The sequence below is a fragment of the Neoarius graeffei genome, chromosome 1 (genome assembly GCF_027579695.1).
Source record: "Neoarius graeffei isolate fNeoGra1 chromosome 1, fNeoGra1.pri, whole genome shotgun sequence".
Lineage (NCBI taxonomy): Eukaryota > Metazoa > Chordata > Actinopteri > Siluriformes > Ariidae > Neoarius > Neoarius graeffei.
Genome location: NC_083569.1, coordinates 113,972,211 through 113,995,157, shown reverse-complemented (window position 1 = coordinate 113,995,157; position 22,947 = coordinate 113,972,211). Strand labels below are relative to the sequence as shown.

General features: G+C 41.0%; 1 protein-coding gene and 1 pseudogene across 1 annotated transcript in view; both read right to left on the bottom strand.

The window, feature by feature from the left end:
* The window catches only part of LOC132882157 (B-cell receptor CD22-like), a 173,218-nt gene that overhangs the window by 6,992 nt on the left and 143,279 nt on the right, over positions 1-22,947 (bottom strand). Inside the window, exons 9-15 of the mRNA XM_060915426.1 lie at positions 5,147-5,404; positions 4,242-4,500; positions 4,033-4,154; positions 3,559-3,651; positions 3,329-3,379; positions 1,537-1,611; positions 330-419 (exon numbers count right to left, since the gene is read on the bottom strand). Of these exons, the coding sequence (XP_060771409.1) occupies positions 330-419; positions 1,537-1,611; positions 3,329-3,379; positions 3,559-3,651; positions 4,033-4,154; positions 4,242-4,500; positions 5,147-5,404 (948 nt within the window). The remainder of the gene's footprint in view (positions 1-329; positions 420-1,536; positions 1,612-3,328; positions 3,380-3,558; positions 3,652-4,032; positions 4,155-4,241; positions 4,501-5,146; positions 5,405-22,947) is intronic.
* LOC132897954 (U2 spliceosomal RNA) lies at positions 9,805-9,928 on the bottom strand (annotated as a pseudogene).

The window sequence follows — 22,947 nt, the reverse complement described above, 5'->3', positions numbered from 1 at the left end:
TGAAAATGGGTGTGTTAGATTTATGGTAGATATGCAAACGATCAATCATCAACAATAGTCAATAGTATCAGCGGTGCCGAGGTGGTGGGGGCCCCAAATCAAAATCTGCTTAGGGCCCCACAAAATCTTGGCCTGGCCCTGGGGGAATAAAACCCTCAGGGATGTGCTATTATAGGAAATGAAAATCCACTACTTCACACTATCCTGTTCTTGACGTTTCCCTGTAACAGCACATCACTGACTGTTTTGTTCGTGACATCATAGCATGAAATAAGAGTAGTGTGCAGATGATCCATGATACAAAATACATTTTCATTATTTCACTCTACCTTTTACTTTCTTCGATTTTTTTGGTGGTTTAAGTTCAATCTCAGCATAAGTCACATCACCAACACCTGCACCTTGTTCAGCATCAGCACCTGGAGTAGCAGAGAACAAAACCATCCCAGTGATCTTTAGCCGTGTAATACATCACTCATAAACAGAAACACAAGTCATGATCCATCTCTGGCTAAATCTACACTGAACACGAGCTGCTTTTTTAGAGAGTAAATCTTTAAAGGAACAGTCCACCATACTTCCATAATGAAATATGTTCTTGTCTGGATTGAGACGAGCTGATCCGTACCTCTCCGAGCTTTGCGCGACCTCCCTGTCAGTCAGATGCGCTGTCACTCCTGTTAGCAATGTAGCTAGGCTCAGCATTGCCAATGGTATTTTTTGGGGCTGTAGTTAGATGCGACCAAACTCTTCCACGTTTTTCCTGTTTACATAGGTTTATATGACCAGTGAAATGAACAAAGTTCAGTTACACAAATTGAAACGTGGCGATTTTATATGCTATGTAAAGTCCGCACTATAATGACAGGCGTACTAACACCTTCTGCGCGCTTCGACAGCGCATTGATACCTTCACTCAGGAGTGATGGTGTCGAAGCGCGCAGAAGGTGTTAGTACGCCTGTCATTATAGTGCGGACTTTACATAGCATATAAAATCGCCACGTTTCAATTTGTGTAACTGAACTTTGTTCATTTCACTGGTCATATAAACCTATGTAAACAGGAAAAACGTGGAAGAGTTTGGTCGCATCTAACTACAGCCCCAAAAAATACCATTGGCAATGCTGAGCCTAGCTACATTGCTAACAGGAGTGACAGCGCGTCTGACTGACAGGGAGGTCGCGCAAAGCTCGGAGAGGTACGGATCAGCTCGTCTCAATCCAGAGAAGAACATATTTCATTATGGAAGTACGGTGGACTGTTCCTTTAAACTCTTTTAGTTTCCTTTATCATTCAGTTTGTGGCATCTTTTTAATGTGCGATATCTTTATGACTTGTGCTCGGTAGATCACATCACTGCTTTTAATGGAGCCTGTGATGGAACTGATTCTTCTGATCTGGAGGAAAAATGCAGACCCTGGATCCTGATACGTTTATGTATTAAATTATTGAATGTGCTGAAAATTTCAGGTGTTATTTGCTGACTTTGTTTCTCAACAAATGCATGAAATGTCCCAGCATTAAAAACACTCTACCATTGTTCCTGTTTGCCTTCTTTTTCTTCGTGACCTTTGCGTAAGTGGCTTCGCTGCTCTCAGTTGCAGCTTCACCTGAACACAGTGCAGTGTGTTAATCACAAGACACTTCTGTACTTTACTGTATCAAGTTAATCTACAGTTAAGTCACCTAATGTAAGAGGAAATGTCTGATATGAAATAAAGCTACATTGGTGCTTGAAAGTTTGTGAACCCTTTAGAATTTTCTATATTTCTGCATTAATATGACCTCAAACAATCAGATTTTCACACAAGTCCTAAAAGTAGATAAAGAGAACCCAGTTAAACAAATGAGATTAAAATATTATACTTGGTCATTTATTTATTGAGGAAAATGATCCAATATTACATATCTGCGAGTAGCAAAAGTATGTGAACCTCTAGGATTAGCAGTTAATTTGAAGGTGAAATTAGAGTCAGGTGTTTTCAATCAATGGGATGACAATCAGGTGTGAGTGGGCACCCTGTTTTATTTAAAGAACAGGGATCTAGCAAAGTCTGATCTTCACAACACATTTGTGGAAGTGTATCATGGCACAAACAAAGGAGATTTCTGAGGACCTCAGAAAAAGCGTTGTTGATGCTCATCAGGCTGGAAAAGCTTACAAAACCATCTCTAAAGAGTTTGGACTCCACCAATCCACAGTCAGAAAGATTGTGTACAAATGGAGGAAATTCAAGACCATTGTTACCCTCCCCAGGAGTGGTCGCCCAACAAAGATCACTCCAAGAGCAAGGCGTGTAATAGTCGACGAGGTCACAAAGGACCCCAGGGTAACTTCTAAGCAACTGAAGGCCTCTCTCACATTTGGCTAATGTTCATGAGCCCACCATCAGGAGAACAATGAACAACAATGGTGTGCATGGCAGGGTTGCAAGGAGAAAGCCACTGCTCTCCAAAAAGAACATTGCTGCTCGTCTGCAGTTTGTTAAAGATCATGTGGACAAGCCAGAAGGCTATTGGAAAAATGTTTTGTGGACAGATGAGATCAAAATAGAACTTTTGGTTTAAATGAGAAGGGTTATGTTTGGAGAAAGGAAAACACTGCATTCCAGCATAAGAACCTTATCCCATCTGTGAAACATGGTGGTGGTAATATTATGGTTTGGGCCTGTTTTGCTGCATCTGGGCCAGGACGGCTTGCCATCATTGATGGAACAATGAATTCTGAATTTTACCTGCAAATTCTAAAGGAAAATGCCAGGACATCTGTCCATGAACTGAATCTCAAGAGAACGTGGGCCATGCAGCAAGACAATGACCATAAGCACACAAGTCGTTCTACCAAAGAATGGTTAAAGAAGAATAAAGTTAATGTTTTGGAATGGCCAAGTCAAAGTCCTGCCCTTAATCCAATTGAAATGTTGTGGAAGGACCTGAAGCGAGCGGTTCATGTGAGGAAACCCACCAACATCCCAGAGTTGAAGCTGTTCTGTACAGAGGAATGGGCTAAAATTCCTCCAAGCCGGTGTGCAGGAGTGATCAACAGTTACGGGAAACGTTTAGTTGCAGTTATTGCTGCACAAGGGGGTCACACCAGATACTGAAAGCAAAGGTTCACATACTTTTCCCACTCACAGATATGTAATATTGGATCATTTTTCTCAATAAATAAATGACCAAGTGAAATATTTTTGTCTCATTTGTTTAACTGGGTTCTCCTTGTCTACTTTTAGGACTTGTGTGAAAATCTGATGATGTTTTAGCTCATATTTATGCAGAAATATAGAAAATTCTAAAGGGTTCACAAACTTTCAAGCACCACTGTACCTGTTCCACTCGTATCTGCCTGAGCCACAGTGTCGTAAATGTGTTCAGTTCCTACAGAAAAAAGAACAAAGATTAAGTGAATTTGTTATAAATGTGACTGTAGATTACAAAATGTAACAGATTTCAAACAAATAAAATATTATATTATAATTTTACAATGGATTTCAAAGAAAGATGTGAGTTTCTGTGAATAAATGTAGAAATAAACAGTCACTGAGACAGTGTCTGACCAGCCTGAAGTGCTGTATATCCTGCCTGAGAGTCTTCAGCTCCTGACCGCCTCTGATTCTGATCTGATGTCTGATTGGTTTTCTGCTGCTTTTCTATAGAGGGAGACAGATTCTACATCTGAACAGGGTGTAAATAGGAACAGAAACACTTTATTTTACACAGCCCTGATTACAGCGTAATGAACAGAGGGAGTATGATATAATTCTAATAATAATATGGAGTTAGAGGAGTGAAACTACATGTATGAACTGCACAACCTGTAGTAAAGTCATATTTACAACTAAACTTAATGATTTAACAAAAATCCAGATTCTGTTATTAAACTGGGTTCCGTATGACAGATCTCACACCCACATTAATTACTGAGAATTTGCAAAAAACAATCAAACTATTATGTGACGCATCATAATTTTATTTTTTCTTGAGAAATTCTGACTATATTCAACATAAAATCGCTAAATCAGTTATCAGACCTTTCTTTCTTTTGTAGGACCACAGCAGGATCATTAAGATCAGTAACGCAATGAACAAAAATCCCAAACCCACAGCCACTCCTGCTGTTCCAACACTGGATCTAAATCCTGGGACTGAGGAGAGAAAGAGAGCAGAATTTAAGCTTTAAACACTGTACAACTAAACCATGTTATTAAAACTAGAATCAAATAAAAATAAATTCACACCAGGTTTCTCACGTCTGACTGAGACCCAGCTTTTCAGTGACTCTTCTCTCTCTGGGTGTTTACAGTGGTAGAAACCTTCATCTGACTTTGAGACCTTATGGATGATCATCTCTCCTGTAGTCTGTGTCTGGAGGACTGATCCATCTTTATAGAAATCAGCTCGGAGGTTTGAGGGCTTTGGGTTCCAATATAAACAGCGTAGAGTCAGAGGATGTCCCTCAGTCACAGGATGGAAAGGACTCTCCAGGATCACAGCACCATCTACAACACAGAAAACCACATTTACAAAATAAATAACTGTTTTCTCTCATTGATCGATACTGAATTTATAAATAACCTGTATACAAACAGACGGGAGAGAAACTGTCACACATGACAGCACTGAGCACTGAGCCATGTACACTTGCTTTCGCCTCGCTCCACACCGTCTACACTTTACTTGTGAGTGAAGGTGAAATTCACAGCACATTTCTAAATCACCAAACTCACTGATATGACTCAGGTTGCCACCTTGCACTCTCTATTACAAACACTGTTTTAATACCAGAACATATTAATCGGAAACCAAGCACAATGAGTTCACTGCGCACAGCAGCAATCAACATAAACAGAGAGAAATAAAATGCTTTGTGACATCCCTGATTGATTAATACTCAATAAAATACTCATTTCATTATCAGTGTGGGTATCTGTAAGCATGGACTCGTACTCAGTCTGGAAAGTAACAGCATAAACATATCCGTACTCAGAATTACAGAAATTACAGGGAATGTACTGAGAGAAAAAATTCCAGATGTTTTTGTCTTCTTGAACAGTTTTTCCCAGTTGGAAACTCAGAGTTCTGAATATTCTGTAATGAAACATTTCCCTTTTCCTTGAATAATAAACACACTACATGAAGACTCACCCTGCACTGTGATGTTAACAGGATTCCTGTTTTCTCCAGATTCAGAGTGACACCAGTAAACTCCAGTGTAGGATGTGGAGAGGGAGCTGATTTTACATGGAGAACAATCTAACACTCCCTCACTGTGTGTGTATCGTCTCACTGTCCATCCAGTAGAACGACTCTGGTCAGTAGAGTTACAACTCAGTGAGAGAGAGTCAGAAGTAAAGTGTTGAGTTCTGTTGGGATTGATGATCAGAGAGACTGGAGGAGATTCACCTTAAACAGAGAAGAGAGTCATGTAAATAAGAATCAGTGCAATATGCAATAAGGATATACAGTAAGTGCATGTGTGTCCAGATTTCTGTTTATTAATCCAGTAATTAAAGACACAGTCCATAGCATGGGTCATAACACAGAAAAGTTTAACCCCAGATAATCCTTCCTCATTGTAGATTACATTCGACCAGCACATACATTTACACAGTGCAAAGTTCAGAGTCATGTTAAGTTTGTGATTGCCATTGCTGTGTTTAGACCCTTTGCTTTTGATGACTCTTTTGGATTTTCCCTATTTGTATTGTGTTTAATAACAGTCTAACATCATGGCATCATCTGTATCTAGAAGGTCCTCTGAATATCCATATCTGTGTTTGTATTAGTGTTTAAACCTGAAGTATTTATGGGCCTGTCTTTCTGAAAAGTTTCCTGAAAGCAAACAAACAAAACAACCCCAGAATCTTGTGCCTCCTGTTAACATCTTTGTATCTGTTAAAGTGGCATTCCACCATTGGATGTATTTTTTTGGCATAAAATACAATATATTTTATGACAACATGACTAGACAGGGGCGGCACGGTGGTGTAGTGGTTAGCGCTGTCGCCTCACAGCAAGAAGGTCCTGGGTTCGAGCCCCGGGGCCGGCGAGGGCCTTTCTGTGCGGAGTTTGCATGTTCTCCCCGTGTCCGCGTGGGTTTTCTCCGGGTGCTCCGGTTTCCCCCACAGTCCAAAGACATGCAGGTTAGGTTAACTGGTGACTCTAAATTGACCGTAGGTGTGAATGTGAGTGTGAATGGTTGTCTGTGTCTATGTGTCAGCCCTGTGATGACCTGGCGACTTGTCCAGGGTGTACCCCGCCTTTCGCCCGTAGTCAGCTGGGATAGGCTCCAGCTTGCCTGCGACCCTGTAGAAGGATAAAGCGGCTAGAGATAATGAGATGAGATGACTAGACAGAGAAACCTTTTAGCTTCAAAATGATATATCAAACATAATTTTTTGACAACGACAAGTATATTAATTTTGCAACCAAAGTCACCTACCCTTTTAATTTCCGCGCGGTAGTGAAACGTGATGTCATCGGCAGGTTCCCCTTCTTGTGTACCATGTGTCGGTCTGTTTTTAGACCAGGAAACCCCCAAAGTGAGAGAGTCATTTCTCCTCGTATATGAGGGCCAAAAAAATTGCGAAAAATTTTGAGTTAATCTTTTAGTTAGCTAGATTTATTGGTATTATTTTTATCGCGTTCTATCCGCCATTGCTGATAATATGTGCCACGTCACTCGTCACGTGGTACACAAGAAGGGGAACCTGCCGATGACATCACGTTTCACTACCGCGCGGAAATTAAAAGGGTAGGTGACTTTGGTTGCAAAATTAATATACTTGTCGTTGTCAAAAAATTATGTTTGATATATCATTTTGAAGCTAAAATATTTCTCTGTCTAGTCATGTTGTCATAAAATATATTGTATTTTATGCCAAACAAATACATCCAATGGTGGAATGCCACTTTAAGAACACATGATCAGGGGTGGGTTTTCCAGTAATGTTGCCCTTTAGAGCTAAAGAGTGAGTTGAGAGACTCTTAAGCAACGAACATTGTCTCTGTACATGGTTTTCCTGAACTCACTCGTAAGAAGGAATCTGAAGAGCATCTTTGTAATGTGCGTCCCTGATATAGGCATTAGTAGTTGTTAAAGGCAATTGTACTGCCGTTGCTGAAGGCATTAGTAGTTGCTAAATCCAGTCTATAAGGTCACATGGCATTCGTTTTTAACCAAAACCTAATGAAATATAAAGTGTTTAAAATAAGAGAATATATAATATCATCTGAAAGCATTACAAATATAATGTGGTAATTAATTAATGAAACCATTTTATGTTTTTGGGCAGTATTTTTATTCCAAATGTGTCATCTCATCTCATCTCATTATCTCTAGCTGCTTTATCCTTCTACAGGGTCGCAGGCAAGCTGGAGCCTATCCCAGCTGACTACGGGCGAAAGGCGGGGTACACCCTGGACAAGTCGCCAGGTCATCACAGGGCTGACACATAGACACAGACAACCATTCACACTCACATTCACACCTATGGTCAATTTAGAGTCACCAGTTAACCTAACCTGCATGTCTTTGGACTGTGGGGGAAACCGGAGCACCCGGAGGAAACCCACGCGGACACGGGGAGAACATGCAAACTCCGCACAGAAAGGCCCTCGCCGGCCACGGGGCTCGAACCCAGGACCTTCTTGCTGTGAGGCGACAGCGCTAACCACTACACCACCGTGCCGCCCATTCCAAATGTGTTTTTAATTAAATGAACAAACGTTCACATGAAAGAATGAGCAAATAATAAGCTAAATATTTAAGTAAATGTGTTCCCCGTGCTCACTCATTTCACTGTTATCCCCCGATCATGCAGTCAGGATTATTTCAACTGTTATCCACAGTTGATCCGTGTGTAGTGTGTACCTAAGGAAGTTGTATTGACCTCCTTATATATAAATTGACCTCCTAATCTCATCTCATCTCATTATCTCTAGCCGCTTTATCCTGTTCTACAGGGTCGCAGGCAAGCTGGAGCCTATCCCAGCTGACTACGGGCGAAAGGCGGGGTACACCCTGGACAAGTCGCCAGGTCATCACAGGGCTGACACATAGACACAGACAACCATTCACACTCACATTCACACCTACGGTCAATTTAGACTCACCAGTTAACCTAACCTGCATGTCTTTGGACTGTGGGGGAAACCGGAGCACCCGGAGGAAACCCACGCGGACACGGGGAGAACATGCAAACTCCGCACAGAAAGGCCCTCGCCGGCCCCGGGGCTCGAACCCAGGACCTTCTTGCTGTGAGGCGACAGCGCTAACCACTACACCACCGTGCCGCCCATTCCAAATGTGTTTTTAATTAAATGAACAAACGTTCACATGAAAGAATGAGCAAATAATAAGCTAAATATTTAAGTAAATGTGTTCCCCGTGCTCACTCATTTCACTGTTATCCCCCGATCATGCAGTCAGGATTATTTCAACTGTTATCCACAGTTGATCCGTGTGTAGTGTGTACCTAAGGAAGTTGTATTGACCTCCTTATATATAAATTGACCTCCTAATCTCATCTCATCTCATTATCTCTAGCCGCTTTATCCTGTTCTACAGGGTCGCAGGCAAGCTGGAGCCTATCCCAGCTGACTACGGGCGAAAGGCGGGGTACACCCTGGACAAGTCGCCAGGTCATCACAGGGCCGACAAATAGACACAGACAACCATTCACACTCACATTCACACCTACGGTCAATTTAGAGTCACCAGTTAACCTAACCTGCATGTCTTTGGACTGTGGGGGAAACCGGAGCACCCGGAGGAAGCCCACACGGAGAACATGCAAACTCTGCACAGAAAGGCCCTCGCCGGCCACGGGGCTCGAACCCAGACCTTCTTGCTGTGAGGCAACAGCGCTAACCACTACACCACCGTGCCGCCCCATACATACATACACATACACACACACACACACACACACACACAATATTATATATATATATATATATATATATATATATATATATATATATATATATATATATATATATATAAATATATATATATATATATATAAAATAAATAAATAAATAATCAAAAGAGGAGGTCAATTCAACCTCCTTTGGTACACACTACCAGGTACACACAGGTCAAAACCTCTCTCTCTCTCGTACACACACACACACACATAATGTTAGAGGTGCAGAAATGTATCTCATTTATGACACTAAATTAGTGAATCACTCGCCTCATGGAGTTAAATTTGATTAAAATGTGGCCACCCCTGTTCATTCTAAATAATATATTCATATTCAGTTACATCTCCAGTGTTGACCTGCTCTGGCTTTCTGGATTTTATAATTAAACCCTCCAGCCCATAGATCCTCAATCATCTCCTTCGTCCTCTTTATATCAGGGAAAATAAACCAATGACAAAATGAGGAGCAGAGACGGAACAAAAAGACAGCACATGGCTTTTGTCACCAAACTCAACCAGCATTCAGAAGAAGAGGAAGAAGCCTTTATTTGCCACATGCACGTTCAAGCACAGTGAAATTCATCCTCTGCATTTAACCCATCTGAAGCAGTGAACACATGCACACACACCCAGAGCAGTGGGCAGCCATACTACAGCACCCGGGGAGCAGCTAGGGGTTGGGTTAGGTACCTTGCTCAAGGGCACTTCAGCTCAAGGCTGCCCCATGTTAACCTGACTTCATGTCTTTGAACTGTGGGGCAACTGGAGCACCCGGAGGAAACCCATGCAGACACGGGAAGAACATGCAAACTCCACACAGAAAGGCCCTCCATCGGCCACTGGGCTCGAACCCAGAACCTTCTTGCTGTGAGGCAGCAGTGCTAAACACGACACCACCGTGCTGCCCAAAAACTTGCTCATTTAGAGAACATATCAGATATTAAACTGATAAGAACAAATACTACACTTGATCTTAGCCAAAAGGCCGAGAAGTGAAGGGTTCTTTAACTGCCTTATACATATTAATAAATATTGAATGAATCTCAACTGACATTCACACCACCATATCATACTCTGTTTAACGGTGCTGACTACAAAGTGATCTGAAATTTTCAAAAAAATTTTCCATGCATGGCATTTTCCTACATCTCGCAAGAACAATATCAGGCTGACGAGATGTGATCATTTTGATGTCCTGAGGGTCGCTTTTCTCTGTTATGGGACCATTTTCCTCCCTCTGAAGGTATACGGTACGGCCCTACAGAAACAGGAAACAGCCGAATGCGGGGAGCTTTAACCAGTTAGCATAACTATGGAACTGCGTCACACCAGGATGGTGATGCGCGGAAAACATTGTGACTCTGCATCGACCTCGGAGAGTTTTGAGTCACAGGGATGTAATTTGTGGTTGACCTTCACGAATAGATCCGTGAAAGGGCAATTCCATGTAAATGTCAACCTCACCATGCAAAAATAAAGCAACATGTAATACATCAAAACCACTCCCAGAGATATCACCTAGGCCTGTATTTTACAGATGTGAATAAGTTGAACCAATTTGTCACAAGAATTGTTCCCTTCGCCTTCACTACTTTAGCTAATGACACTAATAACTTTGATCATGTACAATTCTATATTATTGCCACAAGCCACAAAAATGTATGCTAAAATCCACAAAACAGCAAAACAATAGCCATCCTAAATATTATTTAAGAACTTTGATAGTTTTAGCTGATATTTAGAGAGTTTTTCAAAGGGTTATGGTGGTTAAATTGCTGATTTTCTAAACATACGCCATGTCTATTTCAGACGCGTCACATCCATAACGGAATTTCGTCACATCCATAACGCTGACTTTTCCTTCCGAAACTCTGCATGAAATACAAAATATTTTAAACAAAGATTTTTTAATATTCACCTTGGACCCCTCTATCAAATGGATATCTCCATTTCGACATTAGGTTTACAATTTCACAGAGTTTGATAAAAATGTACAGTCACCCAAGAAGCGTGATACTTTTTCTGTCACATCCATAATGCATCTTTTATTGGCATTTTCTGGCATGCCCTAGATGTACTATGGGAATTGTTCTTGTTCTATCACTTCTCCAGTATGGTACAGCCTTAAAATATGCAACACCTGTTTAAATACTGGGAGACAATAAAACATGCACTGGGTCATTTGTTGCCATTTTGAGTTCAAGTGTCACGTCCATAACGCTGGAATTGCTCGAAAAAAAAAAAGACAAATATATATTTTCTCTGTTACTGCTTTTGTGTTATTGTTTCTTTCTCTGTAAGATCAAAACATTAGGTGTATAACTCCATACACGCTACCGTGGAGTTCATGGCTTCTAAGGCTAAGATAGCTAAACACTAGCCAGAATGATTTAGTTATCTGTCCAGAAAAATGACACGTCATCTAACCTTGCTCTATCTTGCAGTTACACTCACTAGGCAGGCTTTCCTTTTCATTTCCACTGGATTTTAGCTGGCAGGAGAGACGAGTCCACCATGTTTGCCCACACCGACTTGTTTTGGTTCAAAGTAGGTCCAACACGCCCCACAGTGGTCATGTGATATTGTTGCTCACTTGCTTCAGCGATCTCCGGAATCGTAAAATGTGGGACGTATTTTATCTCGGCAAAATATTTACACATAGGAGACACAGTGTGTGCAGCAACAAAGCATCTCAAAATTCCAAAAGCAAGAGAAATAGAACATTTTACCCAGAATTCAACTTTGCAGTCAGAAACTTTAACCCAAACCCATTGTTAATGTTCCTCACCAGTGATCCATAGAGGCTGTGGATTGCTGTACTGTGTGTGAAAGGCTGGTTCTCCTCTCTCTCCTCTGCACATATAAACTCCTGTGTGTTTCAGAGCAGCAGGACTGAGAGTGTATTTGCCTCCAGATCCTCTGCTGCTGTCTGAGAGGAGCTCCACAGACATGTTATAGACACGACTATTTGTTATTTGAGTTAATCCGGATCTGTAGGGAACAGTTGTGTACCAGCTGAATGTCCAGTCTGTTGAGGAGCCTGTAACCTCACAGCTTAGAGTCACTGAGTCTCCTTCAGTCAGCCAGCTCTGTGGAGATGCACTCAGTACTGGCGGTGGTCTCGCTGTTACACAGGAAACACAAAATGGTTAATTTGTAGGTTTATTTAATAATGAGAATCTAAGAATATCTAATTTCACATTTTAATGTCTCACTCAAGCAAACTCACACACCCACATCTTCCAGTGTAACAGCATCACTGAAGTGTGATGAGCGTGAGCCTCCTCTCTCTGCTCCTCTACAGGTGTAGTTACCTGTGTGGGTCACTTTAACACCACTGATTGTGTACACCTGTTCATTACTGACACGACTGTGTGAAGGATCTTTATACCAGTTATACTGCCAGCTAGAGACACTTTCATCTTGTATGTCACAGACGTCTCAGAGTGACGGCGTCTCCACTGAACACCTGTTTATCAGGATTCACGGATGCTATAGGTTTCGAGCTCGCTGTAGAACAATAATACAAGATCTAAACTATCATGATGAATTTGTCATCATTCATATATCATGATGATTTCGGAACAGTGGAACATTTATCATCTAATCTCCAAAAAAATAAGTTTTTATCAACAACAAAATTAATTTTTTAAAAATGTATATTTATGAACAGGTATCATCTGTTTCCAAACTGAACTGGATAATGTCGGCTGTCGTATTTATGAACCATATACATTATGATGCATTCTTACACACTCGTGTTCCTGTCACTGGTAAAAGGAAGCAGAACAGGGCTGTGAAAAACAGCTATATCAGCAATAAGTGGTGATCGTGATGTGAGCAGTTCCAGTTTGTGTGAATGTGATGAAAGTGATTTGTCAGTAGTTATGGTTTCTTACAGAAACACTTTATTTTACAAAGCCCTGGTCACCGAGTCACAGAGTAACTACAAAAGACCAAATACACAGTCAGGAAATGTTATAAATAATTACGAATTACATCAAGATGTTAGATGAGTGGAACTACACATCTGAGTTTCTGTGATATATGCAACATCATCAGAATAATATTGAAGAATTTACAAACGTTGAAACAAAATGAAATATTCTGATTCAGATGATATCTTGGACCAGGTACAGAGGTACTATTTTTATTTACCCGTATTTTCCGGACTATACGTCGCTCCGGAGTTTAAGTCGCATCAGCCAAAAAATGCATTATGAAGACGAAAAAAACATATATACGTCGCACCGGACTATAAGTCGCACTTTTTTGAAGGGTTATTCTATCCATAGAATCTGTGATTCTATCTGATAAGAGGCGCGTGATTACTGCGCGACTGCATTGTTTATTTAATAAACGAACAGCTGAGCAGTGATAACGCGCCCTTTGCCCTGTAAGTAGCCTAGTCTGATTATTTTAAATATCTACTACTATCTTTAATACTATCACTATCGTTATTACTAATAGCCTATATTATTATTATAGCTAATATTAGTAGCCTATTACTGATGCATTAATCAGTTTGCTTTTAGAATATTTTTACCGGTAGGGCTTATTATCGCCCCATGGCTCTTTCATCTGTGTTATTAAAGGTGTAGTCATCATCGAGGAGTGTCATTCTTCATTTTTGTCGAATTTTATTTCATCAAATCAGAGGTCAAGTAGGCTATAGGTATATCATCTCCAAAGACAGGTACGGTAGTAAAAACAACCGTCTAGTGAAAAAAAACAACAACCACCGCTTTTAAATCCCCTACTTAAATCCTTAAAATGAGTCATTTAACTCATGTCTTGTGTGATCTGATCTCCAATGGTGAAATAAACCGGTTGTGATGAGTACAGTCTGTTATTTTAGAAGATAAATGTAATATATAATTTAATATATAGACTAATAAAAATTAATATTTTATAATATAATATCACGACATATTACTGTCTGTAACTGTTTGTCACTAAAGCGTTTTCTAAGATCATAATGTCTGATATTATTATTATTATTATTATTATTTTACACACACAATAAGCGCATATGCGTAAAGTTATAGTAAACCATCCCCCGCCTTTTTTTTTTTTTTTTGAGTCGCCGGACCCACCCACCTCCTGCGTTCTGGGACCTCCCACTTCACAAATTAAGCACTGCCTAAAATCACTACATAACTTATTTAAATAACTATAGGCCTATCATTAATAATAAAACACAGGTCAATCAAGTTTATCAAGCTGATGATTTCACTCCAAATCAGCAAATCCATTGAATTCCTCATCCTCGGTGTCGCTTCTGAACAACTCTGCCTCCAGCGGCAGATGAAGCGCCGTTTCCTCTTCTTCTGCGTGGCTGTCATCAGACTCGGCATCAGCTCCAGTTATTCCGCGGTGAAAAAAAAAACAACATATATACGTCGCACTGGAGTATAAGTCGCATGGCCAGCCGAACCATGAAAAAAAGTGCGACTTATAGTCCGAAAAATACGGTAAACACAATAATTTGGAAGAATCTGCAAAAGTTGAAATGAAATATTCTGATTCCGATCACATCTTGGGCCAGGTACAGCGGTATGATTTTTATTTAAAACACATTAAACCCATGTTTTCATAACAGTGAATTTGTGTTTAACTCTCATTATCTTTTCTATCATAGTTTATGAAAATTGCTTTATTCAACAAAATCAATATGACTTTACAACACTTGGAGTTCAGATGTTTGTTTATAAACATATATACTGCATATTATAACGTGACATATCCAACCCCAAATCTGAAAAAAAAGTTGGAAAATGGAAAATGCAAAAAAAAAAACCCAATAAAAACAAATCAGTGATTTCTAAATTTACTTTGTCTTGTATTTCATTGCAGACAGAATGAACCCAAGATATTTCATGTTTGCTTGGCCAACTTCATTTAATTTGTTAATATACATCCATTCCTGTGTTTCAGGCCTGAAACACATTCCAAAAAAGTTGGGAGGAGGCAATTTAGGGCTAGTAATGAGGGAAAACAATTCAATGATTATGTGATTTGAAACAGATGATGTCAACAGGTGATTGTAATCATGATTTGGGACAAAACCAGTATCCAGGAAAGGCCGAGTATTTGAGGAGCAAAGATGGGCCGAGGAGCTCTAGTTTGTAAAGAAATGTGTGAGAAAATGACTGAAATGTTTCAAAACAATGTTTCTCAAAGGAAGACGGGAAGGGATTTTGATATTTCACCCTCTATGGTGCATCATATCATTAAATGAGTCAATGAATCTGGAGGAATTTTGGTGCGTAAAGGGTAAGGGCTCAAGCCTATCCTAAACACCCGTGATCTCCGATCCCTCACACAGCACTGCATCAAGAACTGCCATTCATCTGTCGCTGATAGAACCACATGGGGTCGGGATTACTTTGGCAAACCTTTGTCAAGCTACAATACAGAGTTACATTCACAAATACCAGTTAAAATTTCACTGCCCAAAAAGGAAGCCTTATGTTAACTGTGTCCAGAAGAGCCATCAACTTCTCTGGGCTCAAAGGTGTCTGGGATGGACCATCACACAGTGGAAACGTGTATTGTGGTCAGACGAATCAGTCTTCCAGGTCTTTTTTGAAAGAAATGGAGACTGTGTGCTCTGGACCATCCAGATTGTTACCAGGAACAAGTCCCAAAGCCAGGGTGTGTCATGGTATGGGGTTGTGTCAGTGCCCTTGGCAAAGGTAACTTACACTTCTGTGATTGAGCATTAATGCTGAAAAGTACACAGAGATTTTGGAGCAAAATCTGCTGCCTTCAAGACGACATCTTTTCCAGGGAGATTTCAACAAGACAATGCAAAACCACATTCTGCTCACATTACAAAGGCGTGGCTATGGAAGAAGAGGGAGTGTCCCCTCTGTCCCCAATAGAGAATGCGTGGAGAATTTAGAAGTGGAAAGTATGACAGTGACGACCCTGTACTGTTGCACACCTTAAGACCTGTTTGCAGGAAGAACAGAACAAAATAACACCTGAAATGCTTCATCACTTGGTGTCTTCCATCCATAAACATCTTGTAAGTGTTGAGAGAATTAATGGCAATATTACAAAGTGGTAAATGCTTTACTGTCCCAAATTTTTGGACGTGTTCCACAAATCAAAATAAGTGTTTATTTTGAGGAAAAACAAACAATAATAATAAATGCGCTTTTGTTTCGTTTCAAGTGCAATGCAGGTCAAATTTATTTACAAATTATTGTTTTGTTTTAATTTCAATTTCAACATACCATCCCAACATTTTCTGACTTGGGTTTGTATTAATTACTGTGTATTTACAGCTAGAGTATCCATCCATCCATCCATTATCTGTAGCCGCTTATCCTGTCCTACAGGGTTGCAGGCAAGCTGGAGCCTATCCCAGCTGACTATGGGCGAGAGGCGGGGTGCACCCTGGACAAGTCACCAGATCATCGCAGGTCACAGACACAGACAACCATTCACACTCACGGTCAATTTAGAGCCACCAATTAGCCTAACCTGCATGTCTTTGGACTTTGGAGCACCCGGAGGAAACCCACGCAGACACAGGGAGAACATGCAAACTCCACACAGAAAGGCCCTCGCCGGCTGCTGGGTTCGAACCCAGAACCTTCTTGCTGTGAGGCGACTGTGCTAACCACTACACCACCGTGCCGCCCGTGTATCACGTAGTGTATTCAACCTATGTTATACACTTATGTTAACTATATTTCTGCAAACATGTTAATTTATACAAATTAAATTTTTTTCTCTCTAAATTTTGTAGTTTATTTCCTATATATAATATCCTTTTTTGTATACTTGGTACTTTTGCACTCCTCCTTCACTGCCTTATCTTTTTCTCTTTATATATTTTGCTGCTGTAACAATGTAAATTTCCCCTTGTGGGATAATAAAAGGCTATCTTATCTCATCACTGATCTCTGAATCCTGTCCTCTGCAGGTGTAGGAACCACGGTCAGAGTCACCAACAGACCAGAGAAACAACTCCTGGTTTGTGTGGACTCTGTAGACTACATGTCCTCCCTCTGTGGAGAGTGGATCTTTGTTTTTATACCAGCTGTATGAGCTCTGAGAATCTCCTCCTTCCTGTGCGTTACATCTGAGAGTAACACACTCTCCAATGAACACGTGTATCAGGATTTATGGACACCAGAGCTTTAGGTCTCTCTGTAACAAAATATGTACGTGTATGTAGGTAGGTTAAAAAAACAAAGGACGTAGTAATTCTCAAGTGTACAGAGGTAGAAAGAGACATTTTAAACACCACTATAAATAATTTTATTTGACAAACTATAGATGCATCAATGCCATTTTTTCAGACTGAGTATGAGTAAATAGTTTTGGTACTTCTTGATACAGACATGAAAATTTGGTACTTTGTTAGTATTGAACCAAATGTTCACAAATTTTTTTTAGGGAAATGAATATTATGATTTTTCTGCAGCTGCAAGCTTTAACCACCCAATATTTCAAAAATAGCTAATATAATGTTGGCAAAGCAATTCTTTGTCAGTTTAAGTTGAAATTAAGCCACAGTAAAACATTCTTGCCAAAGGCATCTTTTTTTCTGTCATTCATCCAGATATCCTCCTCTTAATCATCTGAACTTCTGTAAGGATTTAATTACAGTGCATGTTTCATTTGTAGAAATGAAATCATAGAGATTTACAGATTCAATAGATTAGCAATACATTCCAAAAAAGTTGGGACAGTGGCAACAAAAGAGAGGGACAGATGTGGAGTGTTCCAAAAAAAAACCTCCTGCCTGGAACGTTCTACAGGTAAAGAAGTGAACTCGTAATTGGAAAGGCTCTGTCATTCACAAGCAAGGATGGGGCGAGGTTCACCACTTTGTGAAAAACTGCATGGACAAACAGTCCAACAGTTTAAGAACGTTTCTCAACATACAATCGCAAGGAATTTCGGGATTTCACCATAGACAATCCATATTTTTTTTCAGCTTTATTGGGAACATTAACCATATGAAATACATAATAAATTACACAAAAAATTTACAATAATTTACAAAAAGGAAAAAAGGTAACGTCACCCAAAGGGGTCAGCACGAACAGGAAAACCCATGCGAGGTACCGCCCACTTTTAACAATAAAAAAGTGAAATCATGAAACTATTATTCACAACACATACATTTATGATAAATATGATTTATAATGATGACCTGGCGACTTGTCCAGGGTGTACTCCGCCTTTCGCCCGTAGTCAGCTGGGATAGGCTCCAGCTTGCCTGCGACCCTGTAGAACAGGATAAAGCGGCTAGAGATAATGAGATGAGAGATGAGATGATTTATAATAAAGTCAGTGCGCTAAGTTTGATGGCACGCGCAAGATCGGACGGCGGACCAGGTGCACGGTCTCTCTATATCGTAGCAGGTTTTGAGTAGTTTACACAGTATTCCTACAACATAGTTTCTAAAAGAGTTCGGGCTGCTGAAAATATCATCATCAAAAGGTTCAGAGACTCCAGAGAAATCTCTGTAAGTAAGGGGCAAGGCCGAAAACCAATATAAAACCCTGTGACCTTTGATCCCTCGGGCGGCACAACATTAAAAACCAGCATGATTGAATAAAGGATATGACTACACAGCAAATTCCCCAGTGTTGAATTAACACTTTCAGAGTTCATTTGTGTCTAATTGGACATACATACATATACATGCTGTGGTCTGACAAGAACTGTTTTTAGAAATCATGGATGTTACGTCCTGCAGGCTGAAGAGGATTAGGACCATCCAGACTGTTACTAGCACAATGTTCAAAAGCCAACATCTGTGATGATATGGGGATGTTAGTGCTTGACTAAAGTTTGTAGGTAAACGAATCAACAAAGACTACCAGTGGATGGAATAATTAAGGAGGACTACCTCAGAATTCTTCAGCATAACCTCAGATCATCAGAAGCTTGAACAGAGTTGGGTGTTCCAACAGGACAATGACCCCCAACACACATCAGATCTGGTTGTGGAATGGATAAAGCAAGCTAACATTAAGCTTTAAGCAAGTCCTGACCTCAACCCTCTCAAAAATATATTTAAAAGTTGGGTTTTTGCTGGAAACATACAAAGCAACTTGAACTCAACCAATTCTGCCAGGAAGAGTGGTCAAATATCCAACCAGAATTCTGCCACAAGCTTGTTGATGGCGACCAAAAGTGTCTGATCAAGGTGAAACTTGCTAAGGGACATTTAACCAAATATGAGGGTGTTGTGTATATATATTTTTGACTGCGTGTTGATTTCAAAAATCCCCAAATAAATTAAAAGTAGTCTCATCATCTCATCTCATTATCTCTAGCCGCTTTATCCTTCTACAGGGTCGCAGGCAAGCTGGAGCCTATCCCAGCTGACTACGGGCGAAAGGCGGGGTACACCCTGGACAAGTCGCCAGGTCATCACAGGGCTGACACATAGACACAGACAACCATTCACACCTACAGTCAATTTAGAGTCACCAGTTAACCTAACCTGCATGTCTTTGGACTGTGGGGGAAACCGGAGCACCCGGAGGAAACCCACGCGGACACGGGGAGAACATGCAAACTCCACACAGAAAGGCCCTCGCCGGCCACGGGGCTCGAACCCAGGACCTTCTTGCTGTGAGGCGACAGCGCTAACCACTACACCACCGTGCCACCCCATTAAAAGTAGTGCACCAAATAATTTTTTTTTTCTATGAAAGTTATACAATCATTCTGCCACAGAAAAAGAAAAGGTCTTTTGTAAAATTCTGACCACAACTTCATTTCTAATAAAGTGGCTGGGAATTGTATAGGTTTTACAGTGCAAGTCTATACGTGTGCGTGCGCGCACGCCAGAGGTATGCCCTCTGCCGAGTGCCTTTCTAGTTTATTTTTAATGACTTGGGTGAAATGATTCATACTCAGGAATTAATCAGCAGGGTTTTTTCTGCACGTTTCCAAAATTAATGCTGAACATTAAGTGGTTTTCACACAGTGCCTATTGTGTTACTTAGTGTATGTATTAGAAATTATTTAATCTTAACATTACTAACATTTGAAAAATTAAGAACACGCACACTCTACTTGTCTTAGCTACGTGTCTGCATGGAGTCTGTGGCGCATGCGCGAGCGGCGACACGGTCTGTTGTGCGTCTCCTCTTACCTGTTTTGTTTGTTTTAAATCGTGTGTCTTTTATACGCAACAAAAACAGCAACCATTTAAGTTCCTGAACCGTCAACGTGTAAGCTACAAAATGAAACTGAACTCAGTCGTTCTACTGGTGAGCTTGATCACTTTTCTAGTTGTTGTCAGACATGCAGTTGGCTACAACTCAAATACGCATGATGGCCGAGCAAATCGCATCACCTACACAAGGGAATTTCTGCTGAATCTCAGACCATCTCTTGCACTCCCTCGCTTGGATGACACATCGCTGCTATCACTCGATTGTGTCAAAAGTAAGAACTCTAAAGCAAGGAAACGCGGAAGGAAAGGTGGTATCCGGGAGCGGATTAAAAGGCAACCCTACCGACAACCACTTCCATCGATCATGCTGGGCAATGTCCAAAGATTAAGGAACAAGGTGGATGAGCTGTGAGCCAGCAGCCAATACCTTTCGGACTACCGGCAATCCTGCCTCATCTGCTTGACTGAGAGCTGGCTCACGGACGCGGACCCCGACTCATCAGTTGACCTGGAGGGCTTCATGCTGGTGAGAATGGACTGCAATCAAAACTCCGGGAAAAAGAGAGGTGGGGGCGTGTGTGTTTGTGAACAATAAGTACTGTTACCCTGCACACATAACAACAAAGCACAAAGTTTGCACAGACATTTAATTGCTTTCGCTGTGCCTGAGGCCCGATCACTTGCCTCGGGAAATACACCAAATTAGACTTTTTCTATTGCACCCTCAGCCGACACACAGGCTGCTGCCACTCTGCTTCATGAACTGGTGTCGCAGGCAGAGACAGAGGCTCCTGATGCGGCTAATTTCATAATGGGAGACTTCAACCTTTGCACTCTAAAGGAACTTTTACCCACGTACCAGCAATATGTCACTTGTCCCACTCGTGATAAAACCTGCCTTGACCACTGTTATGGTAACATACTGGATGCCTTTTACTCTAAAGCACTACCCGGTCTAGGGAACTCGGACCATAATATGATTAAATTAAGCCCTGCCTATGTACCCAGGCTCAGGCGTGAGAAAGTTAAAAAACTGGACGTTAAATGCTGGACTGCTACCGCGACTGGCGCACTTCAGGATTGCCTTGCGAGCACGGATTGGAATGTAATAACAGATGGAACAGATGACGTCAACGATGCGGTGTTTGCCATTGCCAGACATATACAATTCTGTGAGGACACAATCATACCCAAAAAGACTACTAAAATGTTCCCCAATAATAAACCCTGGGTGACTCCGGAATTAAAGCAACTTCTCAATCAGAAGAAGAGTCTATTTAAATCGGGTGGAACTACAGAAGACAAAAAAAAAAAAAACTGTACAGAAAAAGATCAAAAACCTGATTAAAGACTGTAAATCCGCATATAAACGCAAACTTGAAGGTTTTTTTCAACAGTGACCCTAGAAGAGCATGGCAGGGGGTACAGACAATTACAGGTTACAAGCCTAAGAACCATCTGATGGCAGTAGACAATGAGCTCGACATGGCCAATGAGTTAAATGATTTTTATTGTAGGTTTGACACACGTAGGTTTTATTGTAGGTTTTCTTTTTTTTCATTTCCGTTTCCGGTTGAGAGTACATTGTGCGCATTCTGGCTGCCGCTTCTCACCAGAGCTTTTGTATTTTATTTTTATTTTCTTTAATTTTTATTTATTTATTTTTTCTGTGTTTGTGTAGTTTGATGTTTGTTTGTGTGTTTTGTCCACCGGTGGTGGTGTAGCTCCGGACCCAGTTTTGGGCATCGGTTCCCTCCAGGCCTTGGTTCGCTGTGGGCGATGCCTGCGCTCCCAGCTGTGGACTGCAGTGAGCTCGTTGCTCATTTAGCATTCGTGGTTGTCCAGCGCTCTGCGCTTTAATGCTTGGCGTGATGTTCCGAGCGATGTTGCTCGGTGGTGTCGCGGCGGCTGTGCAGGCGGTTTGGGACATACCAGCGCTCTGCGTGGCGGAGCTTCTCTGCTCACTTTGTGGATCCACGGTGTGGTGTTCGGGCGATGTGGCTGGCGGCGGCTGTGCTGGAGATGTGGGACTCGTTTTCATGCGCCTTTCGGTGGGACTGTGGCTGCTACACCATGGGAATTACATCCTGACCCCTACTTGGTGGACTTTTTACTTTTTATTATTTATTCATTTATTTATTTATTTTTCCCTTTATTTATTTATTTGTCTATTATTGTAACGCGTCCTTGGGTTTCTTGAAAGGCGCTATATAAATTAAACTTATTATTACATGATTTTAAAACAGAGCAGCATTTGATTAGCATGGAAGTGAGGGGTATGGAGGGTGCAAGTATGGACATTTCTGTTGATAAGGTAAAATCCTTTCTTAGATGCATAAATCCACATAAGGCTACTGGGCCTGATGGTATCAGCAACAGAACTTTTAAAATGTGTGCAAATGAGCTGGCACAGCCCTTCCAAAGGCTTTTCCAATGGCCCCTTGACACTGGTGTGGTCCCCAGTCTTTGGAAACGATCTTTAATAGTGCCAGTGCCTAAAAACAACAGACCCAGGGAACTTAATGACTTGCGGCCTGTTGCACTCACATCCACTGTAATGAAGTGTTTTGAAAAAATCGTTCTAAACCAACTTCTCTCTGAAGTATCACATTCTTTAGACCCCAATCAGTTTGCTTACCGTGCCAAGAGGGGGGGGTCGAAGATGCGCTCCTTACCTTGACCAACAACGTGTATGAGCATCTTGAACACCCAAGGAGTCTGGTAAAAATTGTTTTTATTGATTTTAGCAGTGCTTTTGACACAATACAACCACATTTGATGGTGAGAAAGCTTTTACACCTAGGAGTAAATCCCAGACTCATACTGTGGATTAATGCTTTTTTAACTGAACGCA